Source organism: Ixodes scapularis, unplaced genomic scaffold (genome assembly GCF_016920785.2).
Source record: "Ixodes scapularis isolate PalLabHiFi unplaced genomic scaffold, ASM1692078v2 PGA_scaffold10__122_contigs__length_95168666, whole genome shotgun sequence".
Taxonomy (NCBI): domain Eukaryota; kingdom Metazoa; phylum Arthropoda; class Arachnida; order Ixodida; family Ixodidae; genus Ixodes; species Ixodes scapularis.
In genome coordinates this window covers 68,116,869-68,138,088 of record NW_024609836.1, presented here as the reverse complement: position 1 = coordinate 68,138,088, position 21,220 = coordinate 68,116,869, and the positions used below count along the sequence as shown (strand labels likewise).

At 47.1% G+C, this 21,220-nt stretch overlaps 1 protein-coding gene across 12 annotated transcripts in view; it reads left to right on the top strand.

Annotated features, from left to right (window-relative positions):
• Positions 1 to 6,684: 6,684 nt before the first annotated feature.
• Positions 6,685 to 21,220, top strand: part of LOC8033381 (echinoderm microtubule-associated protein-like 2) — a 120,909-nt gene continuing 106,373 nt past the window's right edge. For 7 of the 12 annotated variants that reach the window (XM_042288660.1, XM_042288659.1, XM_042288656.1 and 4 more), the window contains exon 1: positions 6,758 to 7,036. In XM_042288660.1, coding sequence (XP_042144594.1) covers positions 6,964 to 7,036 — 73 coding nt within the window. In that variant the 5' untranslated portion in view covers positions 6,758 to 6,963. Of the gene's footprint in view, positions 7,037 to 21,220 lie in introns of all 12 variants that reach the window. The other 5 variants (XM_042288658.1, XM_042288650.1, XM_042288661.1 and 2 more) reach the window with 4 other exon arrangements.

Below are 21,220 nucleotides of genomic sequence, written 5' to 3'. Positions count from 1 at the left end.
TTTTATTATTTTTAGACGCCTGGAGAAGGAATTTTTTTTTATATCTTCCCAACGGCTGCGAAAAGAAACGTGCGCCTCCTTGTGGGGCGCGTGAAGTTCAACTTTTTTCACGTCTCCTCTCAACCAATTACAAACTCCGTTTATTTGTGCTCGTTTCATTTTTTACACTTTTTTTTTTTTTGCTAATGTACAGTTTTAATTTTTTATTTGCTGTTATTGTATATGCGCTTTCCTTGCTTCTGGGGTTATGATCGTTATACGGAACCTTATACATATATGGACTTTATGCCTGTATACCATTTTCTCCGCATCTTGCGGGTGTTTAGGTCTGTTATTTTCGGGTTGATCACAATAATAATAATAATAATAATAATGTACACGCTTCAAGCATGACCACATTCTCCTGGTAGCAAGCCAAGTTCTGAAGCAGTTAAAACAGCGTTTTACCGAAATTATTTTAATTTTAATGCCATGGATGTCTTTTTTAAACGAGGTTGATAAACCTTCGTTTAGAAAAGAAGAATGTTATTTCCTGATCAAGGATAAAATGTCGTCCAGCGTTGACCGTAAAAACAAAGATGCACGCCAGCGCACGTTTAAAAAACTGACGCCATTTTCTCGTTTTATGCGTGTGCGCGTATTCGTGGTGACGTTATGAACTATACTTGACTTATATATATATATATATATATATATATATATATATATATATATATATATATATATATATATATATATATATATATATATATATTTGTAAAGAAATAAGAAAGAAAGAGTTATCGTTCACTGCAGATATAGACCAATGGCTGAAATCCTAGACGTCAGCGATAAAAACGTAAAATAATAATCTCGAACACAGGCTGTTGTGAAGAAAAAAACTGCTCATAACACTAGTTTTTTTTTTTTTTTTTTTTTTTGCATTTGCTTTTTAGCGCATTTTTGTTGTTCTTGGAGCTTCGTGAGTATGCATTTAGGACGTTCTTGCACTTCGACCTGTGCGAAGGTTTCTACAAGAAAACGGGGACTCCCGAATGGCACAGCCCCTCCTCTGTGTCATATGGTGTCAGCATAAACAAACATGGCGGCACCCATGGAACAGAGCAGACAGCGGTCTATCTCGTATGCGCAAATCCTTTTGGTGCGTTCGTCTTACAAGTATGAAACAAGTGCTCCAATGGGCGAGGCACGTCCCTTGCTGTCCTGGGATGCAAATGGCGGCGCACTCGAGCGTGGTGGTTATGACTATAAAGGTGTCGCGAACTTTTGTCGTACCCCGATTTTGACGTCGAACCTCAAGGTTTGACCGGTTCGCCGACCTTACACGAATATGTTGAATTTCGGGAAACAAATAATTTACAAAGTAGTTTATTTTATAGTTTATAAAATGGTTACCAATGTTTACAACACATAAAGTCTTAAAATTGGTGCTTTTATTTGGTTTCGTTGGTTAGTAATGTGAACCAGTGATGCCAATACACCCAACAAATATCGCACTTTTCCTCCGCCGGGTGGAGTTAACTGTTTTTCAACTTTTGCTCATGCGCACAAAAGTCGAACTTCAGTCGAACTTTTGTCGAACATCACTTTGGAGGTTCGAAAAATCGAACTTGGGCAGGTTCGCGACATTCCTATTGCAGTCATGACGTCGTTCCATGGAGGCAGAGGAGGCTGTTTGGAGGCTTTGATTATTTCGGTTGGTGGCGACCAACCTCAGCGTCCCCCCCCCCCCCCCCCTCCCCCAAACACACACACACACACACACAAAGTTATTGCGGTTATTTTTACAAAAATGATCAATCAGTTTGAATGGAATTTCTAATGTATTCTTATAGAATACATAAGGAACTCAATATAAGCTCATCGATAATTTTTTTAACGGTAGTGTCTTGCAGCGTTCTCACAACGAATGCGACAGTAGCACGCCGTGACGCAAAGACGGACGCGTCTACCGCGTTGCGGCACATCTGCCGCTTGTGGGAACGGTCGGGGATCCACCAACGATGACGTAATGTGCGCAGGCCTTGTCCTCCAGGTGGTATTCTGTTTGATATGGCTGCGATATTGCGGCGTCAAGTGGCGCGCCGCCTGGCGGTGAAAGCGTGAAACGGCCGATGCATTTCAATGCACCACCAGGTTATTCGTCGGCTCGGATTCTTCGTGGTTTCTTTTCTGCCTTTTATTGCGGTGCGATGGCGGCTGCGCTCCTCATTTTTAACGACCTTGTACGAGGTTATCACCCGATCGAAGGGGAAAAGCATGCGGCTAATGTACAACGTATACGGCAGGAGAATTTGAAAGCGTACGTAACCCAGTTCGCTGTAGTAGTGGCTGCTGTAGTGAGCGTCGCAATCCCTTGCTTTGCGTCTTTCTCTCTATATATATAAAAAATTCGTATCTTTTTTCCTCTTTATTCTTCCTGGTTCGTCGAGCCGCTGGAATTCGGGATGGAGTTGTTTCTTAGCGTGAAATGACTTTATTTTTTTTTTTTTTTCATCTGTCGCTGGAATTTTCTTTTGTCTTTTTTTTTAGGCTTTCTTTCGTTAAGGCGTTAAACGGCTACGCTCTTTTTTGACGAGGTAAAGAGATGGCGAGACGACGACTCCGAAAGATTAATAGATGCACCGCAGCGTAAAACAAAAGTGTGAAAATAAAGCAAATTTATTTTGAAGTTATGCCGGAAGGGAAACGTTTTGGGTAGCAAATGGGAAGAAAAGCGTCGCTTTCTCTAATCAAAAACTGGGTTAGGAAGTAGACTTTTGTTGTTGTTTATTTTTGTTCGAGTTTGGCGTCATTTCTGCTAGGTGCGGCGATTCTCACGTGGGTTTGGCTGTAATATTGGCGGGTTTTGAGCGACCGAATCCATCTTCACGCGAGAGACCTGTTGGGGTTCTCGTAACTTAATTCTTCCATTTGTTTAAGCTGTTTCGCGATACGTCTAAAAAAGAAAAAAAGAATTGCGGTGAGAAATGTTTGCGTGAAAAATGGCTAAGCTGCTCACCTGCATGGTCAAAAAGTATACTTGTGAAAGTGACTTTCGTTGTTTTTGTTTTATGCTCTTCACCGGAGTTGGTGGTGGGTACTTGATTTCGACGTGTGTGTGCGTAACCGTGAGCTTCCTTGTTCTATTATTTTAAGCCATTTGATCGTTTATGGTCAAGGACAGCTCGAGAAAGGTAAGGCGTGGTCCATATTAACGCTTCTCGCTTCGTGATTGGTTCTTCGACGTTATGATCGGCTAATGCCGCGTTCCCATTGGCCGTGGAGCGATGATGAGATGCACGCGTGACTCGCTCCGCCCCCTGCACATACTAACGCGCGTGCAGTAACCGACCGACATTAGGAAAACGACACGCAATAGTTCCATTTTTTGTTAACGCGATAGCGTTTTGGAGTTTAGGTCGCAGGAAACCCGGCGTCGGTGGGACCTAGAAATCCCATAATGCAACGCGCGGAGACACGTGTGACGTCACACGTGGCTGCGCGGCCCAACGACGTCACACGTGGCTGTGACGTCATGACCCTAACGATCCACTAAATCTGGCGGGAAAATTTTCCCGCCACATTTAGCTTAGCGGAAAATGTTCCGCTAAATTTAGCGGGTCGATAGGGTGATGACGTCACGCGTGACGTAACGTGACAGGAGACGCTACCGACTAGACCACGCACACAGGCTTGCGCGGTTTCGGAACGAGCGCGGGTTTAAATGAGAACATATAAAATAGCGCAAAAAAGACAAGGACAAGAAGTATACAGGACCGGCGCTATACCTGTCCTGTATACTTGACCTTGTCTCTCGTCCTTGTCTTTTTTTTGCGCTATTTTATATGTTCTACTCAGATGAACCAACTAGCCCAACAACGTACCCTACTAATTTATATGAGAAGTTTTTGCAAACAGGGCCTGATAACGCTTTCGCATTGCACTCTTAAAGGCGAAGCTTAAGCGTTCCTCGATAGGTATGTATAATTTATTTGCTTATTTAGTTTTGGCTTCGCGCACTGACGCCAGCGCAATGTCCCCTCCTCCCTGAGAACGACAGCCATACATATCCATGCATGCAGCCGATAGCTTCTCCGTCGCAATGCGTCACACTGTATATGTATATATAAGTTGGGTTCGTCCTTACGTAGGAACCATAGTGAACGCGCTACGCAAAAGCCATCCTGGCCAATCTGGCGCAGTGACCTCGTCACGTGACTGTGGTCACTTATTTCTGGTTGCTTCCAAGTTTCAGACTCGTACGGCACTCGTTACGCAAATTACTTGTAATCAATTAAGCTTTTTTTTTTTTTTTTTTGAGGGGGGGTAATTTTTTTTTAGTAATTTGGATATATTTATTGGGAAGCAATCGCGAGAGTATATAGTCTGATTACTTTTGGAAGTACTAAAATCGGTCGTTAGCCGTTTACTATTTTCTTCTCAACTTGCTTCGACGGGACAGTGGTTTACCGAAATCGGTGGACTAAGAAGATGATTGGCTAATAATTTGCTGATTTTAGTAATCGAATAATGGACAGTACGGGAAAAAAAAAAAAAATCTTTTGAAACCGTCAGAAAAAGCGGCCGCCTTGAAAACCTCATGTAATCGGAAAAGCAACGGTTACTTTTTTCGAGTAACGGCCAATTACTTTGCTTCTTGAGTAATCGAGTAACCTAATTAAATACTTTTTTTAGCCGAGAGTAATTTTAATTGTACGCGATTACTTTTTTTTTTCGAGTAACGAGTACAAGATTGCTTCCAGCTTCCGTTCTTCTATATAATGTAAGCGATAAACTCGACTGCAACTAAAAGATAGAAAAAAAAAAAAAAAGAACTGCGTTTCCGTTTTGAGCGATATACGCGGACGTGGAAAGGCACTGGAGGAAGTCGCTGATTGGCTGCGGCACCCTTCGTCTCAAAGTGCGGCCTAATGGATTTGCGATTGGGATATGTGCAATTACGGAACGCCTTCCTAATAAAGCGCGGCCGATTTCGGGGTCTGCGATTAATAGACGCCCCATGCCCTTCGATCATTCGCGTCTTCCTTCTCGTGCCCCGAGGCAAACGACGTTGTTTTGTTTTTGTTTTTTACCGACAGGGTGTGTCGCGCGCGCGCGCGCCTTTCGATATCTTCGCTGTGTCGAGGAAAGATGTGGATAGGACAATTTTGTTTCATTCTTCAGCTAATCTTTAACGTGAGGTTTGGGTGGCGAGAACAGGAGGCACGTGGCGGCAGGTTCGCTCTCCAGCCTTTTTCGAGCGAATCAGATCTTCTCAGCGTCTGGCGGTGAAAAGACGAAGCAGCGTGAATGTAGGTTCCAAAAACACCGGATGAAAATCGCCCATAGGCCACCATAGCACGGTTGAAGAATGAGTCGTCACGTGATCAACACGGCTAGGCAGCCTATTGTATGGGAGCGCGTGCATGAGCGTCGGTTAAGCTCTTCCTCACGTCGATAATGCCGCAGAAAGTTGTCCACGGGTATATCGAACTTGACGATCCGGCGTAGACGTCGTAGCAAACCCTTGGCGAATCGTGGAAGGCCTGTGGGCTCTTGACAAGGAATGAAGGGAGCACGTGCTATGGGCGATTTGGCTTCATTGCCACAGAAAGTTTACACACTATTTCGTCGGAAAACCTTTCAGTGCACCCCTTTCGTTGTGTCGTTGCTTTATTTTTCGCGTCTCGGACCGCGCAGGGTTCGTTGGCAAACCGGATCACGCGCGACCGAATCGATGCCGGCATTCCATCCGAGGTCATTTCGGAAAGAAAGCAGGAGGAAGCAAAAAGTAGAGAGAAACATTCCGTTGTTCGCGGTCGTCTGCTACACTGTATCGTCTGCGATTCTACTGCGGCTACAACTCCGATCCGACGCCTATACAGGTGGCTCGCCCTGACGTCAAATGAGCGGTGGCCAATTTTACCCGTGTGCCATTACCGCCTATAGAAGACAAGGCTTGCGCCTTTCTCCCTCAAACGTCATCGCAAGTTGACCCACGCGGCGACACCAAGTTAATAATGACGCCAAGACGGACGCGTCGGGAATCCACCGACGATGACTTCATTCTCCGGCCTTGTCTTCTAGATGGTAATGGGTGAGCGGGGACATTCGGTGGAGTTGCGGAGCATCAAATTTGTTTTTTCCGGCGAGATCAAGTATACGAATGACCACCATATCGTGACGTCGAATTTTCCGCCGAATTTAGCGGAGAACCTTCTCCGCTAACGTTATGGTGTGACGTCACTCGACACAATGACGTGACGTCGGGATGGATCGGCACGTGACACTATGACATCGCACGCATCCGTTTTTTTTTCCTCTTTTTTTTTTTTTCCTTTTCTTTTTCTGTTTAGCACGTGCGTGTGCTCCCTGCCTCGGAACGTTGGCCAAAGTCACCACCAGAGTCGCTGCAGTCACTAAAGCCGCCAGTAGCACGTGTGCTCATGCGTCAGCGTTTGGCCGACACTCGTGTTCACGCCGGGTTCAACACGGGTCCCTAACGCCGACGTAAGCGCTCATGCCCGAACCCGTGCCCCGCGCCGGTGGCCCCTTGTCGATGACGTAGCGAGACACGTGAGTGCGGCCTTGTTGCGGCAGCACGTAGCGGTACCGGCGAGAGAGCGCGCAAGGGATGAGGACGAGAGCTGCCCCTCTCCATCCCCGCCGCCACCGCATCAGCGCCGCTTTCTTTTTTTCCGCATTTCGAGATCCGCGTTCTCGAAGTCCGGCCGTGGTGCTCCGGCGCGTGTTTTTCTGCACCGAGCTCGTCGCGTGTGAGATCGGCGGTGCGCTCGCCGCCTGCCGCCGTGCCCCTGCCGCCAAGAAGTTCCTCGGAGAGCTTGTCGTGCGCGCGTTTCGCATGTGTCGTGTTGTTGTTGGTGCCTCTGACCGCCGTCGCCGTTCTCCGCGGGCGTGTTCGCTGCTCGTGTTTGTGCGCTGTCGGTCCGTGCTGCTGTTGTTGGTGTCGGCGTCGTGACCATGCGGATCAACGGACACAAGGAGGTCCGTTTTCAGGACGACAGCTGCGGCGACGAGGATCGCCAAGAGCCCGGTGAGACTTCTTGTTGGTTCGCCGTTGGCTCCTCCTTGCCGTACTTGGGAACATTAATTGGAAGATGTAATTGATTTATTTTCCCCTCTATTTCGTTTCGGAAGTAGTTCATTACAACTACTGTAAACGACTAAGTTTTTTTTGCGAATTTCGCCGCTTTACAGATGTCGCGAAAAAAAATTTATTACGCGAATATATCGCCGATGGTAGATTACACGCAGCATATATCGCTCCAAGTCGCGAAATACTCCCGAGGGCCAGATTTCGTGAAACTGGCGAAATATTGAAAACGCGAAGGAAAAAAGAAAAAAGTCCTTTTCAGTCTGTACATTAATTTCCCAGAGTAATGCAATGACTTTGCAATTGGTTTCCTTTAAGAACTACCCAATTGCAAGGTTCTTTTTTTTTTTTCCTTGAGATAAATCTGTAACTGGATTTATCATAGAGTTTTACGGTCGTCACATCGTGTGCCCTGAGGTGTCGACTACTTCGATGTGCGATGCGTGCGATATGAAAGTCGAAATCGTTGCGTGGTGACTGCTACTTGCAACGCTTTACCGCCAGCACTTTCAAAGTTCCACGGGCTGGCAAAGGGCCATAATGCAGGCGCTCGGTGTACTTACTTTTGTCAAATGACAAAATAATGAAGAAAAAAAAAAAAAGTCGCTTTAATTGTAATTTCCGTTTCGCAGTTACGCATGCTAAAAGTAATCAAATTTCAATTACAGTTATGTTTAGTTAAGAATAATGAATTAGAATTACGAAGTTCATAGAAAAGTTGTTAAATTGTACTCCTTTTTAAACTGTCACGTCTTAAATTTTTTTTTTTTTTTTTTGCTCGACTGATTATTTATTTAAGAAAAGAGTCTGAGCTGAACGATATCGCTGTGATCCTCGGTAATTATTTTTCCGCTATTTGAGCGGGCTGAGCTGGCGTTTACTGCCCGCTTCAAAAGTGATCAGATCACGGCAATATTGAGTAGTTGGTAATACCCATACGTGAACGTGATTTTGAGGTTAAAGGGACCATGAAATGATTTTAAAATCGAATTTCATCCACCGCACGTCGTAAAAGGCGTGAAAAGAAACACAAAAACACAAAACTAGGGAGCCAAAAAAATTATTTGCTCTAGAACTTTTAAAAGAAAACTGGACTCTTTTGCGACTTCTTTCCTTCGAAAGCTCTGCCTTTTCACTACGATGCATCCGCAGAAATGGAGCACGTCAGCCGAATCCACGTCGCCTATTGGGTAAGAGCCTACCTCACCAGCACCGCGATCGTAAACAATAAATAGCCGGCGAATGTTTCCCAAAAGTTTTGTTAAATAATATTCAGATCCACATTTTGTAGCATAATTAGAGATGTGTGGCGAAAATTGCCAAATTTGATAATGCTGAGAGCCAAGCGCCATCTATCGTGTGGTAAACGAAGCAACTACTGCGCGTGCGCAGTAGGGCAGGGCCGAGTTCAGAACGGTTATTTCCTTTGGTTTCCTTCCTCTCAAAACTCTGACTGACTGAACGTTTATTTTTCTACGTGTTCATCTCGCGCGTGCCGACTTCAAGCAGCAAGAAAAAAATGTACTTAAAACAAACCACGACGAACAAGAACGCTGGATCCACAAACACCCGAGAAGAGCGACAATAGCCGCGAATCCCGCTCCGACGAAGCTCTCAGAATATAGGCCTAGCAGGCACTCCGACTCGGCGCAGCGTTGCTTCGTCGCAAGACCGTCTGTCTGCCTACGACCGGCTGGCGTACTGAATGGAATATGCCCGCGCTACCCTTGTGGACCCTGCCGTATTATAGTTTGATCGCTGACCTCAATTTTAGGTTAAGAGGTAAGGTCAATCTCTTCCCCTTGTTTTCCGAGGCAGTGTTGACGAACACTCGTCGAAAAGGGACCCTCGTCGATCCTCTCTTTGTTTTGTGTGATATAGAGCTGAAATAAACGCTGTATGGATTACCTTCGTAGCACGGTATGTACACTTTGTTATTGGTATGCCATTTTTATTCTGACAGACTGCACGTCACTGTCGAGCTGTAACGTCCAACCTTTCTTTGCCGAGTGTCGCGTCAGTATCGAGTTGCAATCGTAAAAGATCGGTCCCGAAGCGCTTACCAACAGCGCGAATACAGCACTTCATCAAACGCGCGCGTCCGCTCCGAGTGTGAACAGGTATTTACGTGGCTCTTGCTGACACTCGTAGTTCAAACGTATCTTTTTTAACGTCGGCTCGCTCCTGCATCTCCGAGACCGCGAAAAACGCCGCGGCAATTTGTTTCCATCTGCACTTCCCAACAGGCATACCGGCGTATGGGACTAGTCCCATGCTGTCGCTGTAGCGCTACGTATCTCATTGAATTTCGCTCAGCTGCGATACGGCGATGAGAGGCGCTGATTCAGAAAATACGTCGGTGACATCGGCGCAGTAAAACTATGGTGCCTGGATCGCGTCTTCGACTGGTGTGTTTAGCGTCCTATCTCGCCCATACATCAAAAGTGGTCCCGATGTGGCAACAAATGACGCCAGTGTCATGCTGTTGCCTGTCGCGATCCTGGCGGTTGACCGTAGAAATGCTGGCGAAAAGCTCGAGCGAACGCGAGTGTCGCTGTCGTCGCGGCGTCCCTTTAGGCATCCCAGGCGTCCCAACTCCGGCTGCTCGAGCTTCCGTGAACTGTCACAGTAAAAAGCGACCTGCAGCAGAACAGGCATCTGCTACATACACCACAGCTGTTGGGACGCCGCCAGGGTCGCGACCGGCGACAGCATGACACTTCTATGACGTCATTAGGCGGAAATCGAGGGACCACTTTTTTGGCCGCGGTAAACACACCAGTCGGAGACGCGTTCCAGGCACCATAGTTAAACCCACCGGCGCACCCCACTTACTGCCGAGAGAACTTCCGGTTCCGGAAACATCGTACGTCACGGCTTGTTTTGCGGTCAAGATAAAGTCGATATTTCATTAATTTTTTGTGTAGAAGTTAATAAACCGAGACGAAAACGGATGCCTGTTCGGCATTCAGTGAACATTGACGGTTTATTGTAAAAGTTATCTGGAAAAAGTAAAAAAGTCATTTCATGGTCCCTTTAAACATTGTATGTAGAGTTACGAAAGAAAAATAGAATGCGAGTCGATTCGAATGCGCCCTTCAGTCGATATTTGCAGGACGATACTTGCGAATTCGTCGGCCGTCGCTCTTGCTTCTCTTTGTGCGAGATCGGTGATATTGCATTTTGCGTGCGGTGCGGACTGTCACGATTTGGACGTCCTATGGACTTCAGTTTCTTTCTCCCGATTGTATTGTTTTGTTTTTGCGATGATTTGTCGTCGTTTTTCTTTGAATGCTGGGCGTTGCCTGCAATACCGGCAAAAAAGAAAAAGAAATGTAGTTCATTTTTGTTTTTACAAATAATGTAAGCAGGATCCGAAATGGTTTAGTAAGATTTGTTGAATGGAATTTTTGGAGTTAAAGCATATTTTTGTTTGTTATTGGTACGCGTTGACCCTCGCGATTATCCGTGGTTTAATCAATCTTACAAGCGTGTATCTCAGGACGGTCCTTTTTCCCGAAATCCTGTATCCCGATTTTTTTTTCTGCGTTCGGTTGTACATCAGAGCAAGTTAGGATGTCCAGTGAAACCTAATTCCCCTTCCCCCCCCCCCCCCCCCCCCCCCCCCAATGTCGGAATAAAAAAAAAAAAAACTTATTTTATTCGCTGTTTTGTGTACTACGCCTTCAATCTGATTCGGCCGAGTCTGATATCGATTTCTGTCGTGACGAGATGCAACGCTTCTGTGCGCACGACATAGTTTTTGTTTGTCGTGTGTTGGTTACTGGAGCTCCGACCCTCGGCAAGCAGACAACGGACACTGGTAACGAACATTTGTGACGCACAGTGGTCGCGGTTAATTTTTTCTCTTATTTTGTTGCGCTTGTTTATTATTTACTGGCCGCAGTTAAAGTTATTTGGAAAGTAATACATGGGGTGTGCGTTGAAATTAGTGTGCGTCAAGGGAAGGGACTCAGCAAGGAGGGGATACACAACTAAACGAATCCACAGTGGTAACGTGTAAAATGTGCACGATTGTATTTTTGTTTTTGTTTAGAGTTTGTCTATCGTGGAAAAGGGTGGGGATTAAATTAGTTAATTATTGAACTAACCTACAAAAAAAGTTCATATATTATTTAGGGGAGGGGGGGGGGGGGGGGATGAGTAGTTCTTACGCTTTTACCGAAAATAACGCAATCTGGCCTACTCAGTTGACTCGTCCGAAAACGCGCCAATTTTTTTTGCTTCCTCCAACCGCCGAGTCGGTGGTCTAGTAATCCGATACGAAAAGCCGGTCTGTGTATGTCTGTGTGCAAAAACCACGCCTGTGTATATTTTGTTTTTTGTCGCTAGATTGGGCAAAAGCAGGAGGCGAGGAGACATACTTATGGTTGTTAGTTACGATAATAACTGACCCCATTATCCACCTTATCTTACTTTCCTTATGGATTGCGAGTGTCCCACTAGGGTAAAACCTCATTAAACTCATTTCTTAAAAACAAAAAAAAACTGGTCACTTACGCATGTCTTCGAACCAATATTACGAGCCTATTATAACTTCTGTTCGCTCGTGCGTTTATTTACTTTATACGTTTCTTCGCTGTATACACTTTTTCGCTTTATACATCTCTTCGTTCTATACGTTTCTTCGCTATATGGGTCTTTGCTGTACAGAGAGAGGTTCTACATGGCTCCTCGGGTATACATACTCGTAGCATGCGGAAGGAAAAGTGCCTCCGCTTTTAGCCTCCGCGACTAGGGAGGAAGTTTAAAAGAACCTTGGCGCTCTTTTAAGAATGCCTCCTCCCTCCGTGTGTTTACGTGCGTCTTGATAAGAACAGTGGATCCTCGTCGCCGTGGCCCCTTTGTGAACGACGCGAACGTTGCCAGACGATGTATATAATTTGCGTTACGCGAAGACACAGTGGCGATCCCTTCCCTTTCCACAGTTTGAGATTGTGGGGTGGGGGAGAGAGTGGCGTCGTGTTGCAGGAAAACGAAATGGCGGGACACTGGCCCAGTTGTCGTCGCTTTCGTGTAGGGGGGGGGGGGGCACCGCGCTCCGAGAAGGATGTTTTTGTAGGTTGAAGAATGTGTGTGGCAGTTTTTTGTTTTTGTTTTTTTTACGAGTTTGCGTGTTTTGAATTCGCTTTTTGTGCGGAGTTGTCGCGAGGCGGATTAAGGAATGGTGACACACTCGCGTACGGACAATTTATAACCCAGCGAGCGCTGTTTATAAACAAGCGCGCGTATATGCGCGCCCGCACCAGGTGTGAGCCCTGCGCAGAAAGCAGATTCGCGCGAAGGGAAGCGTCTGCGTCCTGTCGACAGTAGCGCACCGCGGCGGCGTAGTGGCTGTGTTCCAAATCTTACCCAAATGGATCCGAGTTAGTCCGGCGGGTCCTGTCACGTGACAACACAGATTGAAAGAAAAAAAAATGCTCAACGTGGGTAAGTTTTATGACGCCAAGGGTACAAAACTCTTACCTTAGAGTAAGATCGAGTTCATTTTGGAACATGGCCATAGTGTAAAAGTAGGCATACAACCATTGGGGCTGCCTTGGCCCTGTCTAAACAAACACCACACAATTGCAATAAGTGGTGCAGTTTGACGTCGTCGGTTTCTTATTTTAGCAATTAATCACCTAGGTTCTTTTGTTTTAGGTTTTCCCTTTGAACTTTTGATAACGCGGCGTGCACGCAACTTGTGAAGTTATGGTCTACTGACCACATCCTTTTATAAAAAACAACAACAAAAAAACACGTTATTGGTCTACTTGCTGACCACACCCTAGCAGTCGTACTACACTGACTAAACTCTGGTACAGCGGAGGCACAATACACTGTTCTACGTTAACGATTGCAGCCCAGCGTGCGATCTCCATAGCCCAGCACGCGCGCAAGTTGGCCGCTTCGGAAAGCGATGCAAAGCAGGCACGAACGCCGAAAATGGCAGCGGCCGGAAGAACGTTCCTCGAGTGGTCTATATTTGCCACGTGAGCGACGAGCGGCGTCTCTGTGGTCGGTTTTCCACGATTGACCGAACGCTCCCTGTGACGTCTTTCGTGGGGATGAATTCTGCTTTCATCCGTGGAGCTTGGAGCAACGTCATCCCATCACCATCTTTGACGGTGTTGGGTTTAAAAATGCGGCGACTCCGAACTTTGATCGCGTTTTTACACACACCATCAAACTTGTCGTTTGCAAACCGATGATAAGTAGTCTGGATCACAACACGTCAACAACACGTCAAGGCGGGTGAAATCCAACGTTACTCGCTGGCGAAGGGAGGGGGAAACCCCCTCTCTCCGCCAGCGTTGCGTCCGCCTCCACCTCCCCACCTTCATATCTCTCACCCTACCTTCTTGAATTGTTACCACGGTTGTTACCGACTGTAGTGTGACAGCGACGAAGGTGCCGCCGAAGCATCTTGGCGCTAATAAAAGACTAACTTCCCGGGGTCTAACACCCCTATCATAGCCCTAAGTGGGAGGCGTCAGATTTCATTTTGACTTTATAGAGTTTAGCACCGCTTTGAAGTTGAGAAAGCACCGTGCTCACTGAAGTCGTCAGGCGCAAGTCGCTGCATCGCGGCGATGTTTGGGCAGCAAGTTTGCCGGCAGGTTGTGTGTGTGTGTGTGTGCCTGTCTCTTTTCTTCTATTCGCACCCGGCCTCTTGTCTGGTTGTCATCTGTCAACGATGCTGTTGTCGAGGTCGCCGCTTCCCGATTACAAGGCAGTCGCCTCTGGGAGCGGTGGCTGCGAAGAACGGAAAACGCGTGTTTATTTATTTTGTGTGTGTGTGTGTGTGTGCGCGCGCGCGCGCGCGCGCGTGTGTGTGTGTGTGTGTGCGTGTGTGCGTGCGTGTGTGTGTGGCGACTGTTGTTTGTCGCGCAGAGTCTCTGCTGCTGCTGAGTCTCTCCAGACAACTGGTTTGGAGTCTCATCCGTCTCTGTCCCAAAAGTGGTTCTGGCTTTTGTTGTTTCTTCCTCTACTCTTATTTTTCGTTTCCTTCCGCCGAGGAAGTTATTTATTTATTTATTTATTTTCTGCCAAGAAGTTGCGGCTTGGGTTTTAGCAATCTGTTCTCGAATTTCGCCGTGCTTTTGATGTACCAATTGTCTAGAGGTAAAAAAAAAAAAAAAATGTGTGCATGTATACGAGGTGTGGTAAAAAAAGTTCCGAGGCGAATTTTCCAGGGTAAAAAGAGAAGGCAGCACAGTGATGCGCTCGCAGCAGTCGAAAGCAGGGACCTTCCTGCGTCATTATGCCGAAGGGCGTCACTGTGTGAACATTTGGAACTGCGCTACACGAGTTCGTTTGACCACATGCACGAGCATAATGGCGATCTCTCTGTAGACTGCAAACCAAAGTGAGAGCAAACATCAATTTTGCGTCAAAGTCGGCAAATCTAAAACAGAGACCTCTGAAAATTTTCGGAAGGCTTATATAATAAGACAGTTACGTGTGCTAGGTGTTTGGAATTTCACTCGCCCCTCGATATGGCAGAACGTCGCTGAAGTCAAGGAGAGGTCCGATAAGGTCGCCCTAACGCTCTTCGTCTTCCTGCGATGTTCTGCCGCTTCCGAAGCGCGAGTGCCTCTTGGCACTCACTACACTTCGCAGAATTTACTGCTTTTTGACACGAGCCTGCTGAATCATATATCAAAGGTCTCTGTCTTATATTTGCCGAGTTTGACGGAGAATGGATGTTCGCTCTCGCTCTGGTTTCCAGTCTGCGGTGAAATTGCCACTGTGCCCGTGCACGTGGTCACAAAAACTCGTATAGCGCAGTTCCAAATGTTCAAAAAGCGACGCCCTTTGATATAACGAGACACGTAGGTCCCTCCCTTCGACTGCTGTGCGCATCACTGTGTGTGCCTCTCTTTTTACGCTCCAAAATCAGTCTCGGAACCTTTTAATCACACCTCGTAAATATGTTTTTTTTTTTTTTTTTTACGACAAAAATAAATAACGCGTTGCCTTATGCTGAAGCCCAAGCCCAAATGTAGCGCTAACGATCCGGTCCGGGTGCCAAAGTGTTAGAGCACACCGTTTATCTGATTAAGCTCGCGATTTTCAAAAATCTTTTTGACGTGAAAATGGTTGCCGACGCCACTTATCTACCCGTAATCGTGGGCGTCATCAGCCGCCATATTCCCACCGAAAATGTGTGAAACTCGCCTAAAACTTTTTTTATTTAGATAACGACGGCAAGCTCCGAAAGATTTGACATTTGGTTTGTAATTTTGAGCTAGACTGAAAGTTCAATTACGTGCAACTTTTTACAAAAAAAAAAAAAAAAAAAAAAAAAAAAAAAGCCGTTTTTGTGTATTTTGGTTATGCTGTTTTTCGAAGTTGGGGACTCCCTCTTCATAGATAAGCAAGTATGGCACTCGTTACATCGCTACCGAAAAAAAAAAACAAAAAGCTACGTAACGCGTTACATTGAATACGTTACCAAAGTCTGCAACGAATACACGCGGACAGTTCTTGGAGGATTCCGCTTCAGGAGGTCTAACAAGTCGAGAGATCCGACGAGTCAGAATATCCAGTATCGAACCTCTTGACTCCTTAGATCTCTTGACCTCGCGCATGCGCGTACAAATGATACGAAACAAGAATACCTACATCGGAGTGACAGCTGCACGACGTTTACCTTGTGCCCTCTCATTTTTTTTTTTCTGACTCTTAAAAAGATACAAATACAAAGGGCGGTCAGAATCCGCATCTCGTCTTGTCAGTGTCAGTCATCTGACACTGCGGTGAAGGCTAAGCGGTGTTGCGGGCGTCACCGAAAAAGAGAAAGAAAAGCTAACGAAATGCGTTGCTTGCAAATAAAAGGAACGCGTTACAGGCCTACGTTGCCTCAATATAAGATGAACACGTTACGGATAAAAAGTAACGCACGCTACTTTCTTTTTAAATTACGATTTCATACTTTTTTTTTTCTTTGCTGTTTTGACGTTGCAGGTACGTATAAGCGCCATTTTTCGAGAAACGTAATGTCCATCCATAAACTTTACATCATTGCTTTATCTAGTTTATAGGTCAACCTTAAGGAAACAGGCAAACGTTTGAAGGCATGTGGGACAAACTGCAAGAATTCATATAACTCGGCGCTAGAAGCACGAAAAAAAAATTAATTTATTTTAAATTTTTGTAAGATGTAACGTAGCTACCTACATTACCCGTTACCCGAGGTAAGTAACGTAAGTACGTTTTCAGTTACGGATTTGAAAATGTAACGGCTACGTTACCACTTTACCGAAAAGTAAGTAACTTGTTACAGGTAACGCTGTTACCCGTATAGTGCTCGTTACACCAGTGACGCGTCCATCCTTCGCCACGTGACCACGTTCCCGCCCGTACTCAGGTGATGAAAGGGAGACGTTCGATTGGTCGGGCGAGCACCAATTTTCCGAAGCAGGGGGTGCTCCTTTGCGTCGATACCCTGACCTTGCTTCCGTGACTGCTGGGGGGCGAGTTCTCTGACCATTCGGCCTTCCCGACTCTCTTTCCACTCGCCTTTCCCTCTACCGCTCTCTTGTGTTTGTTTTTGCTGTCTCATCCCCGATGTTCGCTCGCGTTCTTACAACGCCGGACTTCCGGAAGTGACGTCATTGTCGCGCGTGCTACCTCCCGGCGCTTTCGACACCGCGTTAAAGAGGCGTGCGCGTCGGACTGTGTCATCGGAAGCGGATCAAAGGGGAGAGGAGGAGGAAAAAGAAGAGGGGGGTCATAACTGCGTAATAGCGGTCAGTGGACGATCTGATTCTATCTCGCTGCGGTGCTCGAGATCTGTGCCTCGGCTTTTTTGGCTGTTGCCTCGTTCACGCGTGTGAGCTGTGGCCTCTTCTTTTTTTTCGAATATTGCCGAGCTTAAAACACGCGCAGGTCCTGAGGTTCGCGCCTAGGGCTGGCGACGTTCACGTGCTAAAGGAGACCGCGTTTTCGAACGCGCGTTGGCGTTCGATATTTGGAGTTTGACTTCCATTGCTGGACGGGCGTTCAAGAACCTTCTAACGCGACTGACAACGTCCTACGCGGCCGCCAGATTTGACGTGGACGCTTAGCGTGTTACGTGTCCTTTTGCATCTCAGTTGGATGGATGCATCTTAACCGTCCAAATCGGGCGGCGGCTAGCGCCATCTTGCTAGTGTTCCCGGTTCAATCAGTTTTCCTTTACCTGATAGGCAAAACATTAAAATTAACTGTTTTAATTTTAAGACTTTTAAAATGAGTATGGATGCATACGGGTGAACTCGTTAAATCGGGCGGTGAATTCCGCCACCTATACCGGATTTGTACGGCAAAACCGGTGCTGCCTTAGTGGCTGAAGCGGGAGCTGTGCTGCCTGTGCACGGGTAAACTCGGGGTTAGAGTCGCGAACGCGGTGCATGCGTGATGTTCTGCGACTGGGACGTCGTCTTCCTCGTGGTCTTCCTTGTGGCCCGTCGCTCGATCGGGATGGACGGCTTCTCGGTCTCCGTGACCCTGGACGGGTGGAGGATGTGGCGCGGATCGTGACCGCCCGGCCGTCACGATTCGCGTCCGAACAACGGCGCAGCTGCGAGGTGCCGTTGCCGACGGCCGGCACGACCGCTGCATCGCGGCCGAGGGGACAGGAGATACGGTCCCATATCCCTCTCTGTTGTTGGGGAATGCCATCAAATCGGTCGGGCCGCTGGCTGGCTGACTGGATGGATGGATGAGGGTGAATGAGGTTGAGTCCTTTGAACTGGGCGGCGGCCGGCGCCACCTGGACACTGTGGTGCCGCATTGGAATGTGCAGCTGCGATGAGGAGCCGAACTGCGGGACCCGCTTTCACCTTACTTGAATAGCGGCGTCCCGAGAGGGCAGTCCAGAGCGAGCCAGGGAAGTCCTTTGCCACACGTCCGATCTCTATCGCTTCCGCGTGAGGAGAACCGTCCCTGGGGAAACCTGGGCTAGTTTCAAAAGCCCAAGGAAGAAAACCTCGAGACTTAAGTAAGGCCGTAGACGCCTGGTCTCGCGGTTTGGTCCCTTAAACTTTACTCACCTTCGCCATCTCGTTTGTGCCTTGAGATTTTGTTTGGGGGGTGAGGCGGACACCTTATTCGCTAGTCATCGGGAGGTTTGGCATGAACCAAGGTTGTCAGGTCGTGAGGACCGAGATTTTTCTTCGTCGCACGACACTTTTAGTTTAAGACTAGTTAGTCACCGGTTAAAAGATACGCTACTCAAGCTTGGTAGATGTGGGCACCTAATTGAAGTCGTTTTTAAAAAGAAGTTGCGTGGGATATCGCGGGAAAACGTTTCCACCCGCAGCCTGCGCCAAGAAACGGCCGGAAACGCGAAGGCATTACGGCGGAATGTGGTGCTCCTGTCCAAATGCCTGTCTGCTTCGCACCGCCCGTTTCTTAGAAGGACGGCGTGCGTATGCCGAAGAGATAACAAACCTCCGAAACTCGTTACTGGGGACCGCCGGATTGCCTGTGCACTCTTGCCCACCGAAGTTGTACCGTATGGGTTGCTGCCCGTAACTTCCGTCCTCTCTCTCTTTTTTTTTTTATTTTGGTACACATACATCCTGGTCCCTGGGTCAACTTTCTGATTCCCTGGCAAGGGTTGGGGAGCCCGTACACTGAAGTTTGGACGCTGCTTATCAGAGCGAGGGCAGAAATGTGTCTGCCAAGCACTTTGAGGTATACGCGCGCGTTGAGAACATATGGCCTCGTCGAAAGTTTTGTCTTCCCAAAAAATGTACGTTTGAACAAAAAAAAAAAAATAACCGGCTAAACACCGGGAACTACGAGAGATCAAGGCTTGACGGCTACATTGTACTACGTTATTTGGAGTAATTAAACCGGCATCGATATAGATATATTTGAAGATTTTCCATTCTGCTTCACAAAGAAACGATCACTGGTATGTACGAAAAATAACTGCTGCACTGATGATTTCGCCACGTCTTTTCACCCCTTTTACTGGGCACAAATGGAATCGTTCGAACAACGTAATTGTATTATTACTTCTAAACTCTATGTCTCGTTAGTTATGTTTGCACGATAATCTTCCATCATCTGTGCAGTAATGACGGAGTGATCGTTGAAATGTTTACAAGTCGTTGAACATCAAGTTAAGTGCGGTGTCAAGACGTCGTGTTACGTGATACAGTTTCCTAAGCCAGGGGGGTACGCGCGGGCGCACAGACAGGCAAATGAACGGTGGTGGCTTCCGTTTTCTAGAGCATTCCGGGCTTTAATAAATACACAATGCCTTCGGGAAAGAGCCACTCAGCAACGCACGCATGCACGCACCTCGAGCGGATTGACCCTGACCGTTGTTTTAACAACTCTGCCGAGCTCAGCGAGCGTGTGTATAACTTCTTGACGCGAGGGGAGAAACCGTAAAACCTCCGCAACCGCACAATTTCCTTTGTTCCCGCCTAATGAATGCATGCTCCTCGAATTCGTTCCGCTGCCTGCTCTGGTCGAGCAGTGTATACCTAATGGCGGCCCATTACGGGTTCACCCCTTGGGTTCACGGCGTGGTTCTATAATTGAGTTTTGTGGCTCGCTGTCTGTCCGCTCAAGGGCACACAGCTGTTTTGCTTCTTGGTCGGTGTGCTGCGGCGGCTTCGCTGCATGGCTCCCACGATGCTTCTGTGTTTGCAGCTTGTTCTTTCGATGTTTGCTGAGGTCGGCGGCTTCCATTGTTTGGGGCTTCGGATGTTCAGTCGTCCTTGCTTGTGTACGTCTGTTTGTTTTACATCGACCATAAAGAGAAAGTTATGACTTTCTCTTTCGGATATCATTTGTTTTCTTATATAATTACGATCCACCGATCTAGTTTATATGTGTGTGTCGATACCTCTCTCTATAAATGTTACATACCTTCGCCTATCTATTTGCGTCTCTATTCATCTATCCCTATCTACTTATGTCTATACCTGTGTTTCCCTATTTATGTATTTCTATGTATCTCCACATACCAGGCACGTAGCCAGGATTTGGTTTCGGGGGGGGGGGGGGGGGGGGGGGAGGGGGGGGGGAGGAGGGGTGAGGGGGGGGGGGGAGAGAAGGCCCCAGCGAAATGGAAGGTTTCGGGGGGGGGGGGGGGGGGATTTTTGTTTGTCGCTCTAGTGATACTCGGGCATAAATGAACAGTGCGAAACCCGCTTTAATCTACAGTAATAATCGGAAACTCGCAAGGTCTAACCACACGCCAGAGCCCACACATCACAGGAGCATATAGCCTATGAAGCAAACACAAAACAAATGCCTCTGTGTGAATCTCAGAATAAACAAATAACTAAAATGAAGAGCTGATGCAAATTGAGATAAATACAAAGTAAAATTCAAAACGCCTGTAACCCTAAAAAAAAAAAGTTTTACCAACAGCATTGACAACACTTCCTTTTTTTTTCTGTTTCTTTTTTCGGTTTTCCGGAGCGTAGCGTTTAGTCTAGTTTAGTCCGCTCCTAATCTACACGGCAGGACCAAGCGGGTCCCGGACATCTCCGCCTGCTGCGATTGGTCAGCGGCGCCGAGCTGACCAATCACGGCAGGCGGCGTAATCCTGGTCCCTTGGCCCCGCGGTGTGGATTGGGGCCCTTGTAAGCGGCCGTAGCCGCAAACCGAAAGTCGTATTGGCTTACGGGTCGTGAATCCTAAACGGCGGATCTTGCGGAGGGGGGACCGAGGAGTCGGGGATGTCTTCTGTTGCTCCCCCGTATAATGTGTATTCAGAACTTGCACTGGACGAATCGATGGTGCATTTGTGCAAGCTGCAGCTGCAATAGGCAGGGGAAGGATGAGAATGGCAGACGCCCTGCCGTTCTGATCCATTATGTAGCTATAGCTGCCTGTGTTTTCATTCTCTTCTTAAGGGGCACTGACACGCCGAGGGTCGTATTTTTTGTATTGTCTAAAACGATGCAAGTTGTAGTCGCAAAAACGCAAAAAAAAAAAAAAAAAAAAACCCGCATCGCGAAAAATAAAAAAAATTTCCCGCGCGTGGACGCGCCTTTTTATTTTTGACGTTTTTCTCTGCTGCTCCTCACCTCCTCGCTTCTTTTGATTCGTGACGTCAAAAAATATGAAATTTAGAAGCTTTGTAGGCGACATTTCTATAACATT